The following is a 20,640-nucleotide window of genomic DNA, read 5'->3' as shown; positions in this document are numbered from 1 at the left end:
GTGCACCACTATAACGCCATATTCAAACTCACTTAAATCTTGATAACCTGCCATTGTAGTAGCAGTAATTGCTCTAATGACTGTGCCGACACTTGTTGTCTTATATAGGCATTGCTGAATGCAGTGCCGTATTCTGCCAGTTTGCATATCTCTATATTTGAATATGCATGCCTATACCAGTTTCTTTGTGTGTAATTGTATTAATTTTATTGAAGGCCATTGGTGCTACTTGTAGTTGCTTAAAGTTTTGTGGAATGACATTTTAATATATTCTCTTGCTTCTTCAACTGAACTATTTAATCCTATATTTGCTGCTACATTTAAGAATTGATTTTTAAAAACACTTGCAGCTTGAATTATAAGTCACAACATTGGCATTTAGTTTAATTGTTATGGAATCTTGTACACTGACTGTCTGTCCTGTCTCCCATTTGGCAATGTCTCATATAGTTTCAATCTTACTATCTGCATTAGTTATTTCTGTCAGCATGTGCATACTTCCAGATATTTTAATGACTTTTCTTAAAATATTAAAGTATTTTTTGTGGCATACGAGTAATGCCAGATCTTGACTTACTCTGACTGTTACACAGATATCCCTCTTCCTCTTACATGATGTTTTAATTCCCTTAGTTATCCATGGCTTACTTGCTTTTTAATAGATCTTTAGGATAATTTTTTAGGAAAGTAGATTATAAATATTGACACAGATTTACTATAGAATAAATGTAATTTGGGATTAGCATCTCTTTCTACATATACCTCATCCCATACCACCCCTTTTAGCTTGCTCTTAAAACATTGTATCCTGTTCTCATTAAAAAGCCTCACTACTTGTATGAACCTGCCTCTGGGTTGTAAAGTGCCATACTGTTTTATTTCCATTAATTGTGCATCATAATCAGATAGTCCATTAGCAATTGGGTACACATTAATGGTTTCAGCCTGAGTTCTGTCTATAAAAATGATATCAACCAGTGTCCTACTATTTTGCTGCACATGAGTTGGGAAATAGACTACTGAAATTAGATTGAAACACCCAGTTAATAATTCTAGCTCCTTTTCCTTTCCGTATTGTTTAAGAAATCTACATTGAAAATACCACAGAGCACTAAATGTTTCTTCTTGTCTAACAGGTAGCTCAATAATACATCTATATTTCTCATAAACTGCTGAAAGTTTCCTGGAGGGGATCTGTAGACTGTTACAGTCACCAAGAGAAGTATTCTGCAGTAACATGTCACAACCACATGTTCTAGATTATAATCTAAACAATAACTATTTGTTTTAATATTTTTGACTTTTTAGATTTGCAACTCCTCCTTTCTCCATGTTATTTACATGGTGTTAAAAAAGGCACATAACATCTATCCATTCAGAATTTTCCACGTGTTCTAGGCATGCAATAAGCACATTGTCTTACTTTTCAACCCTCTAATGTTCTGATTGAACAAACTGATTTTATTTTACTGGAAACTATTGCAGATATTATGGTCTTTACTGCTCTATTTTCTTTCAATATCTCTGCCTATAACCTGAGCCTGACCTAAAAAAAAGTGCCCCTTTGATTCCAGCAATCACAGTGATTTTTTCTTGTGTGCTTGTGGCCACTCTTACACTTTCTGCACTGCTCAGCTAATCTTTTCGTTCCCCTCCCATTTAGGTGGAGGCCATGATTATTGTGTCCCCATCTCCCAACTGCAGCAACAGGCACAGAACAGACATCAAACTTTGTTTCAATCAAAATCAACTTGATCAGCTCTTTCTTCACATGGCTAACAGCAGTGTTAACCCAAGTATAATAAGAGTCTTTCATAAGGGGTTTTGAATGTAACAAATAGGAAAATTTTAATAATTTTTCAATTGTAATTCTGTAAGTGTAATAGAAAATTCATGAAAAATTCGAATCACTTTGCCACATATCTCAGCTTGTACTCAGAATTTCAGAATTTACTCTTGACTCAACATTTATGGGGTTTGTAGAAATCAGTGTACAAAATTTCATAATTATAGCCTTCATAGATTCCAAGGAAAAGGTACATAAACCTTTAAGCATAATTTTCAGGAAATGCAATTTGAAGTTCAATCTGAAGTTTTTTTCATACGTCACTTGTTCAGAAGGTCCCAGATTTGTACTCCAGGTCATCTTTCCCTTCAACGTTTCTCTTCTGGTTTCTTGTTTTCTGCCTTCTTTCCTTTAACAGGTCTTTAACTGACTTTTCAGCTTCAGAGCTGTGCTGTAAATCTATTTTTGTCAGGATGTCTTGAGCAAAATTTCCTATCTTAAAGCCCATTCTCTTTAATACCTTCATCCTTCCTACATCCCCATGATTAAATACAAGAACTCCATCATAATTTGCATTTCTAATGACTATAGCAGATGAAAATGTTGTTTTAGGGTATTATTGTCACATGAGTGAATTTAGAGAATCATTTGGAGTTTGGTTTTTGCTATGAAGATACTTTTTTAGAAGTTCACAATCAATCATAAATCTGTAAGTGGGTTTGACAACATCCAGGATACAATTTGGAAGCCTCTCCTTGTGAATGTAGGGGCTTTTACTCGTCTGAGCCTATAGGTATTTACACCCTGTAATGTGACAGGGACGATGAATCGGATATTCATCTGGCGCAATACATGTAAATATATTGCCCATACTGTACTTTTCATGTCACTTATACTGGATAGGTTCTGTATGATAGCCTTGCCATAATAAACTTGAAGAGTGTCTATCATCTTCTTTGTGAGGCTGTTTTGTCCATCAATGCCCTTTGCATCTTCAAACTTCGTTACTAGTCCTAAGATATGGAACAGAATCACAGATGATCTGTAAAACCAAAGAGTATGTATCACAACCATTTAGATATAGCACATGCAAGTTTGCTTGAAAGCAATCCTCAGAATCATTGTTCACCGAGCTATTATTGAAGAGTTGCTTCAAAAAGTGGGTGTGGCCGGAAGGTTGCATCATACATTTAATTATTGTTGTTTCTTGATTTAAACTTTGAGAACTTATAGCCCATGAGTTCACTAATAAATAAAACACAAATTGAGAATGGTCATTTTTGGTCAATTTCGTGAAGTTAGGTTCTTTCATGTATAGATTTATCATTTAATAATGATCATCTTGTGAACTTGTAGATGCAGCTGTACATGTAATTCAAAAAATTAATTGTATTCAAAAAATTAATTTTAGAATTAATACAACTGAGCATTGATGAACGTTATAGTAAGAAAATGATATATTGGTATTTGAAAAAGGAAAAATTTGTTCATCACTTTTGAAATTAGCTTAACTTTAGATGTTTCTTGGAGTTACTGAAGTGGTGAATTAACAGTGATATTGGGTTAGCAAGGGGAAATATAAACTTTTGGCACAGTTATGGGACACAAGCTAAGATTGATAGTCAAGCTAAGTGCTGAGTTTGGTGACTGTTGTGTGTCAACAGGCATAGCACTGTGGGCAGCTAAAAAAAACATTGTACTCAACCTGATAATATGTACCTGGTCACCATATCCCATTACTTGGGCATATGGACTATTCCAGTAGAAGGTCAATTGCTTACTTGCTCACTTACTTGTTTACTTACTTACTTACTTACGTCTCATGCTGTGTTACATGTAGAAACTGCTTGTGTAGTGCAACAAGAATCCCAGATGTGTAGTTTACTGTTTTAAGATACCCTGTTGATTTAATAAGTTATTATTTTTTCCCCATTCTGGGAAAAACATATATGCACTTGGCATAAAACACCTAAGACTATGAACGCATCAATCTTGGTGATCATATTGCAGGCATGTGATTGCAGATGCATAATCTATGTCAATTTTTAAACAAACAGTGGAAAATCCATGACGGAATAATGACAACTTTATGAAAATAGTAGGTTGCTACTTGCTGTATTGTGGAGATGTTGAGTCTCAGACAAGCACGACAGACAACTACTGAACACATAAGCTTTTGGCCAGAAATCCATCTTCTGAAATAGACAACATACACACACACATTCATGCAACTGCAATTCACACACACACATTGTTGTGGATTGGCAAGACAGCCAACCCACTATGAGAGGAAGCCGAAAGGCACGCGTTTTAGCTCATGCAGGCTGGCGTGAGGTCTGGAACAGGTCAAGGAAATGAGACTAACAAAAAACGTACGTAGCTGCTGGAATACTTAACTTTAATCCATAATTGGTGAACATCGCTCTTGACGGTACATGTTTTACAGCATCAATAGTAACTGGTAATGGCGCCTTGCTAGGTCGTAGCAAATGACGTAGCTGAAGGCTATGCTAACTATCGTCTCGGCAAATGAGAGCGTATTTTATCAGTGAACCATCACTAGCAAAGTCGGCTGTACAACTGGGGCGAGTGCTAGGAAGTCTTTCTAGACCTGCCGTGTGGTGGTGCTCAGTCTGCAATCACTGATAGTGGGGCCACACGGGTCCGACGTATACTAACGGACCGCGGCCGATTTAAAGGCTACCACCTAGCAAGTGTGGTGTCTGGCGGTGACACCACACACATCACTGTCTGTAGCTCCTGGGGCCACTATAAAGAAGTAAATTTTCGTGAAATTATCTTCAGAGAGAGTGAAATACTCTTCAAGAGAAGTTGTATTATTTTTCTCATTGAACAAATTACAATTTTAGTTTTGTCTCTGTGAAATACACTGGTGTCCAAAATTAAAGCAACAAACCTGCCATGTGTCTAATTCACACTGTAGTTGTACAGACTGTCAACAGATGTACATACGATTGTGTTCTGTATGGAAGATGGCATTCTGGTCAATGCACAATCATGCCAACGATGACGTTGGTGCATCTATCAAATGGGGCAGTGTTTGCTGGGTAGTTTCACATCCACAATCTCTGTGTACACAGTCACAGATTGTGCAGAATGTCACTGAGAAGACACTTACCAGACTCTCTGCAGTTGAGGGTCACAGGAAGAATGGAAACAGGACAGATGCAAATTGTAGTGGTCAGATCACTTAATGTGAATTGTTCTGTTGTTTCTCAGATGTGGCAACAGTTTATAGAGAATGAAACTGTATCCCAAAGACCAGTGCAGGGCCGATCGTATGTGACATCAGTAAGAGAGGACCGTTCTTTGGCTATAAGGGCATGACAGTTCTGCCTTAGTACTGCATGGCAACTAGCATCTGACCTTGCAGCATCCAATGGACAAGTTGTATCAAGGCAAACAGTGAACAGAATGCTTCAGCAGTGTGGCCTTTATTGTCAGATATCTGCTGTATGTGTACCTCTGATGCGTCTTCTCAGGAGGGAACATCTAGGGTGGAGTCATCAACATGCCACCTGGAAGGTCAAACAGTGGGTCAATGTTCTTTTCACAGATGAGTCCCAATTTGGTCTGAAGAGTGATTCTCAATAGATTCGCTTCTGGAGAAAACATGGAATGTGATTTTGTGACTAGAACATTGTGGAAAGAGACTGATATTGTGGATGGTCCCTAATGGTGTGTACAGAGATTGTGTTGACTTCTCAAACACCTCTTCATGAAATTGTATGGGTGAATTGGCAAGGATTAACTGCTGTCAGGTAGCACGACAAGATTTTGGGACTTCGTGTCCAGTTGTTGTGAGGCACTGTGGACCCAGACTTTGCATTGATGGACGATAATGCTCGACCTCATGGAGCATGGGTGGTTAATGTTCTCTTGGACGTGGAAGATATCACATGCATGGCATGGCCTGCTAGGTCTCCTCATCTAAATCCAACAGGGTATGTCTGGGATGCAATAGGGAGATGGGCTGCATCACATCAGTATCCAACAATCACTCTCTAAGAAATGCGAGCAGCTCTGAAGGAAGAATGGGTGTTATTGCCTCAACATGTGGTTAATAACATCACTCACAGCGTGCCCTGTTGTTATCAGATCTGTATTGCTGCCAGAGATAGTCACATCTCATACTGAGCACAGTAACCATTTGTCAGGATGTGTGTGCAAATATGTTAAGTTGAAAAAATGAAGAAATTTTTATCTACTGTTATGCATGTTGCAGTTGTTTTATGTTCTGTATTCTTTACATTGTTTCTACATTACTATCACCTGTTCATACTGTTTTGTGGCAAAATAAACACAAACTTGCAAAATTTCCATCTGTTGCTTTAATTGTGTATTAAATTGCAAGGGAACCAGCTGGTCAGTCAGTCTCACAAAAGAATTGTTTCCTTTGTACTTACTTTGTTTATTTTGTACAAGGCTAGCCATGGCAGATGTTTCAGAGTGAGGCATCTAGTTCTGGCTCTTGTCAGCATGCTGATCCTATGGCTTACAGTGTCTGTATCTGGAAGAAAGAAAGGAAAATGCTTTTAGTGAATAGAAGGAAGTGTGAGGAGCCCAGTCAACTTCTGGATTGTCATTAAGCATCATGGTTTGTGCTCTATAGAGATACTGGTAGAATTGGAGCTGTGAGGACCAGTTGTGAGTTGTGCCTGGATAACTCTGTTGGTAAGAGGATTACATGCAAAATTATAGGTTTCAAGTTTGAGTCCAAGTCAACCACACAGTTAAAATAACCAGGAAGTTTCCAAGATAGTGCACACTTCATTGCAGAATGAAAGTTGCAGTCTGGTCCTCAAATTAGGTCTATATTACAACCCCCTACATAACACACCCATACAGAGTGACAGGGTAAGATTAAATTAATTACAGCATGTACAGAGGCATTTAAACCATCATTTTCCCTACTCTCCATATGTGAATGGAACAGAAAAAAGCCTTTATAACTGGCACAGTGCGTAATACCCTCTGCCATGCTGTTTATAGTGGTTTGCAGAGCACATATGTAGATGTAGATGTAGATTGAGGCAACAATAGCTTTATTTAATTACGTACTTTTGAAGGATTGCAAGTGAGCCATCCTGTTTTATGCTTGATCTGCATTAAAATTTCAATAGAAGTTGTGATGGATAAATTTTATTATGAAATGTATTCACAAATTGTGAATATGATTGTACATTGTCTGTACAATTTACTGGTAACATATGAAAATTTGTGCCCGATGGGAACTGGAACCCGGATTTTCCACTTAACATGAGTGGTCACCGTAACCTCTTTGGCTATCCATGCACGACTTATGGCCAGACCTAAACTTCCATATGTCCTAGTGTCTACAACCCATAGTGCTCAAATACAAACTGTATGATTCCCACACAGGGAGAGACATTGTTTTTGCTCATCAGATGGCCTTGCTTGGGCATGAAATACAATACATGTTACTAGTAAATCATACAGCCTGTGTACATTTATAATTTAATATGGCTGTCAATTGTCAGCACTGTCTGCTTCTTTGGACATGCATGTACGTCTGAAGGGAACTTTCATTGAACTATACAGACACTGTAAAATACAGACTGTGCCGTACTGGATAAATTGTGTCTTTATTTTTAATTGAATACCATTATATTTTCTGATAAATCATAACCATGAAAATTTAAATTAATATAATTTTTAAATTTTATCACACATTACCAGGCATCTAAACACAGAACACACGCTAGATGACAGATCTACAGCACAGGCAAGAGTGCAGATGCAAGTTGTATCTCAGCTCGAGCTTCAGCTGCAGAAGGAGAGGGACAGGCTGCAAGCCATGATGCATCACCTTCATATGACCAAGCAACAAGCATCTCCCGAACCATTAAAAACAGAGGCAAGTGTAAGTTAGTGCGAATCACCTTCTTATTCAGTGACAGCTTTAATTTACACCACTCTTAATATCAGTATGTCTGAAATTGAACAAGGTAGTGTGAATTGTAGTATTTGTTTCATACTAGCCAAATACCCAGTGTTGTCCAGGTATGTATTTATTCCAGTTTAGAAAGAGATGTAGACACACACACACATTTTGTCTGCTTGTGTCTGTGTATGTGCGGATGGATATGTGTGTGTGTGTGTGTGTGTGTGTGTGTGTGTGTGTGTGTGTGTGCGCGCGAGTGTATACCTATCCTTTTTTCCCCCTAAGGTAAGTCTTTCCGCTCCCGGGATTGGAATGACTCCTTACCCTCTCCCTTAAAACCCACATCCTTTCATCTTTCCCTCTCCTTCCCTCTTTCCTGATGAAGCAACCATTTGTTGTGAAAGCTTGAATTTTGTGTGTATGTTTGTGTTTGTTTGTGTGTCTATCGACCTGCCAGCACTTTCATTTGGTAAGTCACATCATCTTTGTTTTTAGATATATTTTTCCCACGTGGACTGTTACCCTCTTACTCTTAATATCAGTATGTCTGAAATTGAACAAGGTAGTATTGAACAAGGTACTATATATATATATATATAGTTGGACACATAGCATATTATGCATAAATTTTCATCAAATTTCATTATGGTTATGTTTAAATGAATAACAGTAGTGTGCTATGAAATAACAATAGATTTAAAAGCATCAACTATAACTCTCTCTCTCTCTCTCTCTCTCTCTCTCTCTCTCTCTCTCTCTCTCTCTCTCTCTCTCTCTCTCACACACACACACACACACACACACACACACACACGCACACGCACAAATAAGATGTTTTTTGCTACAGTGACTTTATGAGGTTTGATCGTGCTGACTGCTGGTCATATATAGTCCTCGTATAAATTTTCTTGGACTTTTGAGCATCTTTCTGAAGGATACAGAGTTTTTTTTCTAATGGGGATTCTGTGTCTGAAAATTAGACAAATGCTCAAACAAGAAGTAATATATTCCCCAAAATTAGCTTAAAATTACTCTATCATATTTTTCAGTCATTGTGCAGCAAACTGAATGAAATGAAATAATGTTAAATAATTAGAATGATATTTCTGCCTCATGCTTTACTTCACACATGCTAGTCTGAGATATGTTAGAGCTGATATGCTGCTCTCAGTTCAAATTAGCAGGCATATTTTACAGGAAAACATTCAGTTTTGGTGGTAACTGTATATATGTCCAGAAAAATGTAGACTGCAGTAATATGATTAAATTTTGACTGTCTATATAGTGAAAGAAACAAAGAAGTCACTGTAGGTATCCTGTGGACACAGCCACTAGGCTGTTGCTTAGATTGTATAGAGCTATGAAATTGTGGGGGTTTTAATTGCTTTATTTCACCCATTCTTTCAAATAGCTTCAGACATTGTCTGTATGATTTAAAGGGCCAGTTGAGGAGTGAAACAGTTCTTGAGTGATTGCCAAACCATGAATTTATGCATGCAGGCCTGTGAAGATGGCTGTTGCCACCCCTGTGGATATGTCTATTGTTATTGTGGAAGACAGAAAAGTCCACAGCATACTGAACACAAAGATTTAGTACAGAAGGAAACACTTGGTCACCAAGAATGTTGAAATAAGCATCCTGATTCATGTTCACAATAACCTGAATGAGTGTGCCCAAGACCAGGTATGTAAAACACCCCTGAAACATTGCAGAACCATCACCAGTCTGAACTCTATGCTACACACACTGCAGTTTGACTCCTTATTAGATTGTCAGTCCACTCGGTACCTTGCATCATTTGAAAAGAGACAAAACCGTGGCCTGGTAGACCACATTATGAGCCTCTGGTCAGCTACTGTTCAGTTTCTGTGTTTTTTCATCAATTGTAGATGTGCAGCTTTAAGTGCTGCTGTGAGCAATGGAGGGCCTCTTGCATGATACCTGACTCCAAAAGATCATTGCCACCCTTTGCAATATTGCTCAGAAGCTGGTTAAGATCGACAATCATCCACTGCCTGCAGCAATTCCTTTTGAGTCTGGACTCAAATGTCACTGACACCGCATGAGACTTGTCTCCAGACCCTGTTGGTTAGGATTTTGTTTACAGCTATTGTTCTTATGCTGTGTTACTTGGTTGTCTGTGGTTACACCATTCATTGTAGACACAGTGGTCAATCTGAGTTGATACATCAACAAATTGGGCAACTTCATTCATGCAGTGGGCATATTGAAACACAATGCCTTGATTTTGCCATCCTGGCATGTTTCTACATCGATCCATTTTACTGCAATGATTCCATATGACCCACTGGCTCATGCATACAACTTCACTGCCATGACTTATATCAGCAGTGAAGACTCACATAACTGCTTTGTAACAATACTACACCATTTTCCCTGCTCTAAAGTGATTATTGTGCTCTTTTTTTTTTTGGGGGGGGGATGATATTTTGTCCATAAAGCTTATATAGGCATACACAATTTCATTTTTGCAGTGTGCATATGGAGTCAGCTCAGACAAAATACTGCACGTCAGTGTGTCATATGAAGTCCTGCAATGACAGAAAACATTGTTTTGTTTTTTGTTACAAACAATTTTTTTTAATGAAATTTTGTGTGTTCATTCTATAGAGTGGTCCCCAATTAACGTAGCTCAATATCTGGTTAAACAATATTTATTAACAGGGCCAAATGAATACACAAAATAACCAGCACTCCAGCTGCTGCATGGTGGCAGTTGACAGCTTTGGGCAGTGGGGTGGGCTGGGGGGATGGCAAGTGAGATGAAGCAAACTGGGTGACTGGGTGGAGGAAATTTGGTAAGGGAAACGTGACAAACAAACATTTACCTGCCTTTCATTGTCTGCTGCTGTTGCTACTGACTGACGGAGGACAAGCCTTGTAGCTTCTGTTCTAATACAGTGTGAACCATTTATCACATTCAAGACTTTTACAGAATGACCTGCTATTTCACAATCCATGTGCCTACTTCCCCGGCCTCATGTGCTGACCTGCACTGTACTATTTGCCAGTACCATGAAGCACTACTATGCAATTACTGCTGGGGTGTGGCTGATTATTTCTTTTGTAGCCCTCAATATTGCAGTAGACTAATATGGAATTGCTTTGTTGAATGGTCACAGAAAATAGCATTTTGTTTGTAACCACAAACAAACTGATGATTTTTGTCAATGTTGGGTGTTACATACAACACATGATGTGTTATGTGCAGTGTTTTCCTGTTCTTCCATTTAAAGCATTGAACATTGCAGAGACAGTGTTGCAAATACCTACAAAAACATCAAAGAGAATTTGCCTGGCAACTGTTACAGGAGGCACCCAATATGTAAGAGCCTATATAATGTATAAAAAGCATAATAATGTGTAACACATAATGATTTACAAGAGTAATGTATTGTAAGGGAAGTCTTCACAATTTTGAGAGTCCGTAAGTTTCTTGACAGTGCCTGTGTTAGTCTTGAGCAAGAGTATACTTTTTGTTGTGTATCCTGAAGGTTCTTCTATCTTTTGATCTGCAAATGTTTGGGCATAGTTCATATTGTATCCTGTTATGAAGATATGATGATGTCTAATTTTCAGCCAGTTTATGAATATCAGTATCCCCTAGTTTCATCAGTAAAATAATTTAATTCATTGTGTCTTCTGGTCATCATATGTAGATAAAAAAGAGCTTAATTATTATATAGAAGATTTTCTAAAATTCTTAATGCTCTGAAGAAATACATTATTGTATGTAGTGACTGCAGTACTAATTTCTCGAAACAAAAATATTTGAAAAATTTGTGGTTACATATAATCATTTTAGTAGCTTTTCCGAAGAAACTATAACAAACTATAACAAAATCTATACAAAAATCATACAAATGGAACATTATAGGCATAAAAGAATCATGCCAAAATAAGAAGAGATTGTAGTTATACAAGCTGACTAAACATTCTGATTTCCTTGAATACTGTAAATGACTCACAGAAATACAACTTATTTTAAAATAAAAAGAAAAAAAGGAAATAATAACAAAATAGAGAATTCCAGGAACAAAACTAAAGCCACCTTGAAAATAATCAGATGTGAAATTGGTACTAAATCATTTAAGCACAGTGTTATTAACTTGATTGAAAATAACAAATAATTTATAAAATGACATTATTCATGTATCCTGTAATACCTAAGGAATTGCCAAAAATTATAAAGTGGTTTCTGAATAGCTTTCCAGTGGTTATGAGGGATACCAGATATTACCATCAAAGCAGGTGTAACCTTTATTTTAGAACAATTAAAAGACTTTTCGACTTTGAAAGAAGCCTATTTTCAAATAATCCACAAACTGTGAATGTAAATGTAGTACACAAGAAGAGTGACAAATGTAACATTGCTATCTTCAGACCCATATCAGTTTTTTGGGACTGCAGCAAAAATATTGAAGTGCAAGAAAAAAACAGTTTTGTTAAATAAAGAAATGCTGATAAATGAATCACAAATGGATTTCAGACCTAGCAAGTCCACCCAGTGCTCAAATTTTGCATTTTTAAGGGAATATTAACATAAATATATAATAAACAATATGTTTCTGGTATATTTCTCGAACAGTGCAGATGATGTGCAAAAGCAAATCAGACATGGAGTTCCTCAGGAGTCTGTTCTAAGCATTGGCCAAATTCTTCTCTGTGTAAATGAATGGGTAGAATAAAAAAAATAGTAGGACTGCAGTAAATTTTGCAGAGAACATAAATATTTTCATTAGATTACATGATGAAAATATCTGTTGGAATCTGCAATAGGTGACATATTGATTTTGAATTAACATGCTCATAAAATCTTAAAAACTGTAGCAGTCAACCTTCACTCTACATACAACCCTCATCCTGAACTGTATCTATTTGTCATTGAAGGCAAAACTACCACAACTGTTAGAAATACAAATTTTTAGGTATAATATTGAAGAAGAAATGAAAATAAAACACCACTGTACTTGTAACTATATCCTCGTTCAAAATATGAGCAAATCATCAGTGGTAACATTATCCATGGCAGTTTTTAGTCATCACTGATGTAACTTTTTTCTGGAGGAACATCACAGTTAGCATTTGGGCAACTTCATTCATGGAGTGGGCTATGGAAACACAATACCCTGATTCTGTCATGTTTCTACATCGATCCATCTTACTGCACTGATTCTATATGACCCACTGGCTCATTCATACCCACTTCACTGTCATGACTTACATAAGCAGTGGAGATTCACATAACTGCTTGGTAACAATACTACACCATTTTCCTGCTCTAAAGTGACTACCATGCTCTTTTTTTTCTGATGGGTGGGGGGTGACATTTTGTCCATCAAGCTTATTATTAACAGAGACAGTTGAACACACAAAATAACCAGCACTCCAGCTGCTGCGTGGTGGTTTGTTGAGATTAAAGAGAATGAGTGGTAAAGCAAATTACATACATATATTTCTTATATAGAACATACATTTATTTATTTATTTATTTTATTTATCCATCCATTGACAATAAATATTGTATGGATGTTGTCAAGGGTACATGTAAGCCATTTCAAAGAAATGGGACACAAACAATATATACATAAAAAAGTACAAAACAAAATAATACAATGAAGTTAATAATAATACAATGAAATTAATATAGCCTATATACATCCCTGCTTGTTATTTTAAATGCATAGTCTGTTTTTCATAAGGCTTTAGTTTTGTCCTCCCTAAATGGCAAGTCCTTATATACACAACACTGCTTAAGTATATATTTACATCACACAACAGCTGTCCTTTAAGTATGTAAATGTAATGAATGATTAGGTACAGATAGAGTATTTTCCATTTTGCCTTTATAAATGTCATCAGAAAAAATGTATTGACCTACATAGTCATTTACAGAATAAAAACATTGTTGTACTAGAAATTTTTTAAATTCTGCTTTAAATTTGTTATCATCTTCTAACTGCCTGATGTTGACTGGTAGTGTGTTGTACAGTTTTGCACCGATATGGCTCACATGCCTTTGTGTATTCGTTCTTTTTGTTCGCTGAGTATGGAGTGCTGCGCTACTACGGGTATTGTAGTTATGAAAGTCGGCATTTGTCTGAAAATCTGCAGTGTGGGTCCTGACATACAATACACATTTGTATATGTATAATAATGGTATAGTAAGTATTCTAAGCTTTTGGAATATGGATTTGCAGTGTGTCTGTGGATGACTGTGAGTTATTATTTGGATGGCCCTCTTCTGTAACAAAAAAATTTGTTTTAGACGCCCTGTTGTGGATCCCCAAAATATTATTCCGTATGTGGCAAGAGATTGAAAATAGCTGAAATATGCCTTTCTGGCACCCTCTGAGGTACAAACATTTGCAATAATTCTGAGGGCAAAACAGGCTGAATTAAGTTTCTGTGCAAGTTTTATTACATGGTCATTAAAATTTAAGTTTTCGTTCACACAAATCCCCAGCAATTTTGTGGATGTCATTCTGTCTAAGGCTTTGTCACCCCGCACCAGATCGAGATTTACATTTTGACATCTTTTCCCAAACTGCATATAATTTGTTTTATTTACATTCAGTGTCAACCTGTTTGCATTGAACCAAGATGGATGTAATTTAGTACCTTATCAGCAGTTGTACATCAAAATTAAATACACTTCAAGTGAAACTTAGATAGTAATTATTTGATCATTGCTTCTATTCTGTTTCTGAATATTTGGAGTGTCATAACAATTTAATGTAATTGATCAAATGTTGTTAGTAGTATTATTTTCCTCTGTACATTAATATTAAAATATTCATCATAGAGTCCCATTCGGTTACTGCTGTTGCATATGTTGGTTATATTATTCCATTGTTGTTTTATATCATAGTAGTGACGTTCCCTGGCTTTGCATAGATAGCACTAAGTATCCATGACCAGACGACTTGTTTACAGTATATTGTGATATGCACAAACATCCATTGTAAATCAGTGTATCGATTAGTGAAAACCAAATCAAAAGCCCTGCAGTAGTTCCTGAAGCTAGCCATCATGTACAGACAGAAAATGTAGTGTGGGACTTGAATTCATAAGAGGTATGGATTCTGGCCAAGTTTTGCTGCTCACTTGAGTTGCAGCAATTGTTACTTTACATTTTTACCACCAGATACTGATGACCAGCTTGTAGCTCCGATCATTGCCACAAGGTGTCACTCCAAACACCAATTAAGCATGGAGTAGACAACAGTACATACTCTATGCCATCAAAAGTATCCGGACACCTGGCTGAAAGTGACTTACAAGTTCATGGCGCCCTCCATCAGTAATGCTGGAATTCAGTATGGTGTTGGCCCACCCTTAGCCTTGATGACAGCTTCCACTCTCACAGGCATACGTTCAATAAGGTGCTGGAAGGTTTCTTGGGGAATGGCAGCCCATTCTTCATGGAGTGCTGCACTGAGGAGAGGTATCGATGTTGGTTGGTGAGGCCTTTCATGAAGTTGGCTTTCCAAAACATCCCAGAGGTGTTCTATAGGATTCAGCTCAGGACTCTGTGCAGGCCAGTCCATTACAGGGATGTTGTTGTCATGTAACCGCTCCACCACACACCGTGCATTATGAACAGGTGCTCAATTGTGTTGAAGGATGCAGTCGCCATCCCTGAATTGCTCTTCAGCAGTGGGAAGTAAGACGGTGCTTAAAACATCAATGTAAATGTGTGCTGCAATAGTGCCACGCAAAACAACAAGTGGTGCAAGCTCCCTCCATGAAAACATAACCACTGAATTTTTCTGTTGGCACTTCACATGCTGGCAGATGACGTTCACTGAGCATTCACCATATCCACACCCTGCCATTGGATCGCCACGTTGTGTACCATGAGTTGTGACTCCACTCAATGTATTTCCACTGTTCAATTGTCCAGTGTTTATGCTACGTACATCAAGGAAGGTGCCGTTTGGCTTTTACTGGCATGATGTGGGGCTTATGAAAAGCTGTTTGATCATGAAATCAAGTTTTCTCATCTCCTGCCTAACTGTCATAGTACTTACAGTGGATTCTGATGCAGTTTGGAATTCCTGTGTGATGGTCCAACCTCTTCAATTGTTGATAGTCTCTGTTAGTCAACAGATGAGGTTGGCCTGTATGCTTTTGTACTATATGTGTCCCTTCACATTTCCACTTCACTATCACACTGGAAACAGTGGACCTAGGGGTGCTTAGTAGTGTGGAAATCTCACATACAGATGTATGACACAAGTGACACCCAATCACCTGACCACTTTTGAAGTCTATGAGTTCTGCGGGATGCCTTATTCTGCTCTCTCATGATGTCTAATGACTACTGAGATCGCTGATATAGAGTATTTAGCGATAGGTGGCAGCACAATGCACCTAATATGAAAAACATATGTTTTAGGGGTGTCAGATACGTTTGATCACATAGTGTGTATTATACACTCATCATCATCATTTAACGGAGAACATCGTCCACTGTCCATCCTCTGGTCACTAGATCAGCCTTAATCAAGTCCATCCATTGGGTTCAAAGTCTTCCATGAGGTCTTTTCCCATCCACCTTTCTTTCCAAATTTAATTTTGCTGTTCTCGTTGGTTCCGTTCTCATCACATGACCGTACCATCAAAGTCTAGACGCGCCAATTCGATCTAATAGGGATGACTTTATTCTGGCTTCTTTCCTCACCTCCTCATTCCTTAACTTGTCCATCTTGGTCTTCTGGATGGTGGATCTAAGAAATTTCATCTCTGATGCTTGTAGCCTGGATGATTCTCTTTTTTTGAGGGTACATGTTTCCATACCATAGGTCAATATTGGTATGAAATAGCTATTGAACATCATCAGTTTTGGAATCAAGTCATCCCATAAAAGTGATCTTGCTGAAAACAATAAATTATATACAAAAATCTTCATTGTGAATCAGTCTATCTATTAGAGAAAACCATATCAAGATCCCTACAGTAGTTACTGAGATTAGCCATAGTAAACAGACAGAAAAACACAGCAGGAGACTTTAATTTATAATATCTAAAGATGTACAAGTATTGTACTCTCTCAGGATTTGCTGGGCCAGTAATAAATACATATACAGATAAAATGAACATAAATGAATTTAACTTTTGCTGATCTTCATTCATTGTAGTCAATGCATTTTATTTTTTTTAATCTGACCCATTATGGTTGTTGAACCTGACACTGTGGCTAAAGTAGCAGTTGCTTTGTATTAATATTCCAACTAGTCACTTCATTATGCTTTCCAAAAACATTTATTTTTCCAAGCTGCTGAAGGGGCATCTTCAGATAGTTGATATTTATAGGCCCTGGTATAAAACGTGTTGTGTCTGTAAATATTAATGACCTTCAGTGGCTTGAAAACTAGCTAATGAAAAAATTAATATTTTTGGAAAGCATTATAAAATGAGTGGTTGCAGTATTAATATAAAGTACCTAGTAGCCAATATAGTCCACCTCTGTAGCTGAGTAGTCAGCATAGATGGCTGCTATATGGAGGACCCGGGTTAGATTCCTGGTACCGCCAAGGATTTTTCTTTGGTGGGAGGACTGGTATGGGGTGCACTCAGCCTCATGATGCCAATTGAGGAACTACTTGACCAAGTAGTAGTGGCTTCATGGTCTGGAAAGCCTGCAAAATGACTGGGAGAGCAGTGTGCTGACCACATACCCCTCCATACTGCATCCACATGATGCCACAAGGCAGAGGATGATGCAGCAGCTAGTAGATATCCCTTGGGCCTTCATGGTCTGCCAGTGGGCTTATTTAAGGTAGTCAGTATAGTAACCAAACAATTGACGTAATTTGACCTTTAATATAAAAAATAATTTTATCATCTGAATTACCTAAGTCTTTGCTATTATGAAACAGTTATGCTGTTTGGTAAGTTTTAATGAATTAAAGCAGTGACAGCATATTACTGTATAGGCTGCCTCTATAAAACCTACCCAAGAATTTATGAAACTAGGGTAAAGTATTTAAAAGAATCGTTCCTTTTCATAAATATTCCCACTATTTATACTACTATTCTATTCAAAACAATTGTCAATTAAATGAGTGTTATTTCAGTCATTCTGACCATTAAATGCAGATTCATCCTTCATTTTATGTCATAGACTAACATTTAATTGTTAAAATACTTGCTTTTGTACTGTATATTGTTACCAATACTGTGTTACTTATTTTAATAAATTTCTATGAAGAATATCCAAAAATCTTTCAAAATTTCAATAGAAAAACAATTTTTTCCAAGAACATTGTTTATACTATTTCAGCTTTAAGTTCATAGATAATACATGTGATTTCAGAAATTCATATTGACACTCTCTACTTGTTCTGTTTCAGACGGGGCCAAATCTCTCAAAACTTAACCTTTCCTCTGTTCTCCTTAACCAACCCCCACACTCAATGCCATCTTCAGTCAGTCAGCCTGTTTCTATGTCATCTCTGGTGTCTGCAGTCCGATCTCCAATTCTCCAGCCTCCTACTCCAAACATTAGTGGACCAATCAGAAGGCGAATAAGTGATAAATCTGCTCTGTCACTTGCTGGAGGTTAGTTGCTACACTTATTTGATAAGATATTTTTGAAATGTAGATTTCAAAAAGTAACAAAATATAGAAAGTAGGAAACTGAATTAAATGGTATTTATAGATGTAACACACATACAGGTACCTAGCAAAACAGTGGTGTGCGTGAACAGAGACAGAAAGTCATTTCATAGTAGATTTTGTCCCCTAGAGTGCAATGCCAGTACTTGCACAATGTTGACTTTCTTGTCAGATCTTGTGGCAGGTACACCTCACTTGCAAAAATAATGGTGTATTTTGATTTACACTATTGTTCAGTTATCAGCCTAGAAAACTCCATGAAAAAAAGGATAGTGTAGATGAATTGATTGTTATGCTGAAATTATTATAACCAATCAGCAGATATTTTTACTCTGACAAACTAGAACATTATAAAGACATTTATAACTGAGAAACTTTATGAGCTATGGATCAGTTTGCAGCTTCATTGTTAGTACATAAAAATACAGTACATAATGTGCTGTCCAGTCAAATTAATGTGACCACCTGTCAAAAGCACAAATAACCACCTTTGCAGTGTTGACTGCTGGGAGATATGCAGGAAGAGGGTCATTGAGATTCTGGAAGGTTTCAACAGTGATGTGGAGCCATACCAACTCCACTGCCATGGCCAACTGTGCTAGGTTTGTCAGTTGAGGATCCATGGTGTGAACAGCCTGATTGAGGTGGCCCCACAGATTCTTGATTGTATTGAAACCCGGAGAGTTTGGTGGCCACAGAGTATGGTTAACTCATCTCAGAGCTCTTTGAGCCACGTATGTACACTAAAAGCTGTGTGACACATTGCATTGTCCTGCTGGTGAGTGCCATCATGACAAGGAAAAACAAACTCCATGTAGATGTGGACATATGGACATATTCCCCAAGGATAGATGCATAATTTTGCTGATATATTTCACCTTCCAGAATCTTGAGATCATCCAGGGAATGCCATGAAATCATTCCCAGACAATAATGTATGCAAAGTATTTGTTTTCAGACATTTCATGCTACACATCCATCAGCCATCTCTCCAGTGTACCATGAAACATGATTTATCTGAAAAAGACATCTGTCACCACTTAGTGGATGTCAACTTGCAGTACTGGCATGCAAACTCCAGCCTTCATCACCAATGAATAGCCATCAGCATGGGTACATGAACCGGGAGCCAACTCCAGAGGCCCATACACAGCAGCATTCCCTGAAGAGTCTTGAAGAGGCACTATTCATAGTTCTTTGGTTTATCTGGGTGGTCTGATGCTCAACCATTGGACATCTGTCTCCAGTACACATCTCCACAGCTGTCATTCATCCCTGTCAACCTATGGCCCATGATACACCACAGTTGCTTTGGCACCAGTTATGGATAGTGCCATTTTGCCATGCACAGTATACTTTAACTATGGTGGCACATGAACATTTTACAGAATTAGCAATTTCAGAAAGGCTTCCACCCTTGGGCTGAAAGCCAATGATAATGCCCTTTTGAATGTCGCATAAATCACTTCATTTCTTCATTACTACAATGACTGCACTGTTTTCCATATCTCCGACACACTCTATATACCCTCCCCTGTTAGTGCTGCAACCTGATTTCTGTGAGTGGTTGTTGCATGTTGACATTGAACATAGGCAGTGGGCACATTATTGTGACTGGACTGTGCAAATGCAGCACATATTGTTATTGCAGTGTGCATTACTACAGAAATCTTAAAAGCTATTAACAACATCAATCATATCAAAGAATTATTTAGTGTTGTGTAATGAGATTTTTAGTAGCCTTGTGTGCAGCTTATCTTTAAAGTATTTACTGCCTGGACTGAGCTGAAAGATTTACTTTATTAAGATTCTGAATTGATTCATATAGTGAGAATATAGTTTTCTTGATATTATGCACCTTCTTATATCCATACATGTCTGAAAGAACAGACACAATTTCAGTTCTGGAGCTATTATTAATAATTCAAGACACAAAGGAATTAATAACATTAGATTTTGGTGGTCATTGATTTAAATGAATGACGAAAGTTGAAAACTTTTGCCGGACTGAGATTCAAACCCAGGTCTCCTGCTTACTCGGCATTTGCACTGACCACTGCGCCATCAGGTCACAGTGGTCATCACAACTGCATGGCTAGGGTAGTGCATCTGCCTAGTAAGCAAGAGACCCAGGTTTGAATCATGGTCCAGCACATATTTTCAACTTTCCCCATTGATTTAAATCAATGCCCACTGGCAGCTAATGTCATTGATACCTTAGTGTCTTGATTTATTTTATCCAACTCAGCCTTATGCTGATCAACTTACTCCCTGACAACAAGC

At 37.6% G+C, this 20,640-nt stretch overlaps 1 protein-coding gene across 1 annotated transcript in view; it reads left to right on the top strand.

The window, feature by feature from the left end:
- Positions 1-20,640, top strand: part of LOC124555068 (forkhead box protein P1) — a 714,894-nt gene that overhangs the window by 569,532 nt on the left and 124,722 nt on the right. The window contains exons 8-9 of the mRNA XM_047128852.1: positions 7,508-7,691; positions 18,093-18,300. Coding sequence (XP_046984808.1) covers positions 7,508-7,691; positions 18,093-18,300 — 392 coding nt within the window. The remainder of the gene's footprint in view (positions 1-7,507; positions 7,692-18,092; positions 18,301-20,640) is intronic.

This window comes from Schistocerca americana, chromosome X (genome assembly GCF_021461395.2).
Source record: "Schistocerca americana isolate TAMUIC-IGC-003095 chromosome X, iqSchAmer2.1, whole genome shotgun sequence".
Lineage (NCBI taxonomy): Eukaryota > Metazoa > Arthropoda > Insecta > Orthoptera > Acrididae > Schistocerca > Schistocerca americana.
Note: the sequence above shows the minus strand (reverse complement) of the source record. Positions and strands in the feature narration are given on the sequence as shown.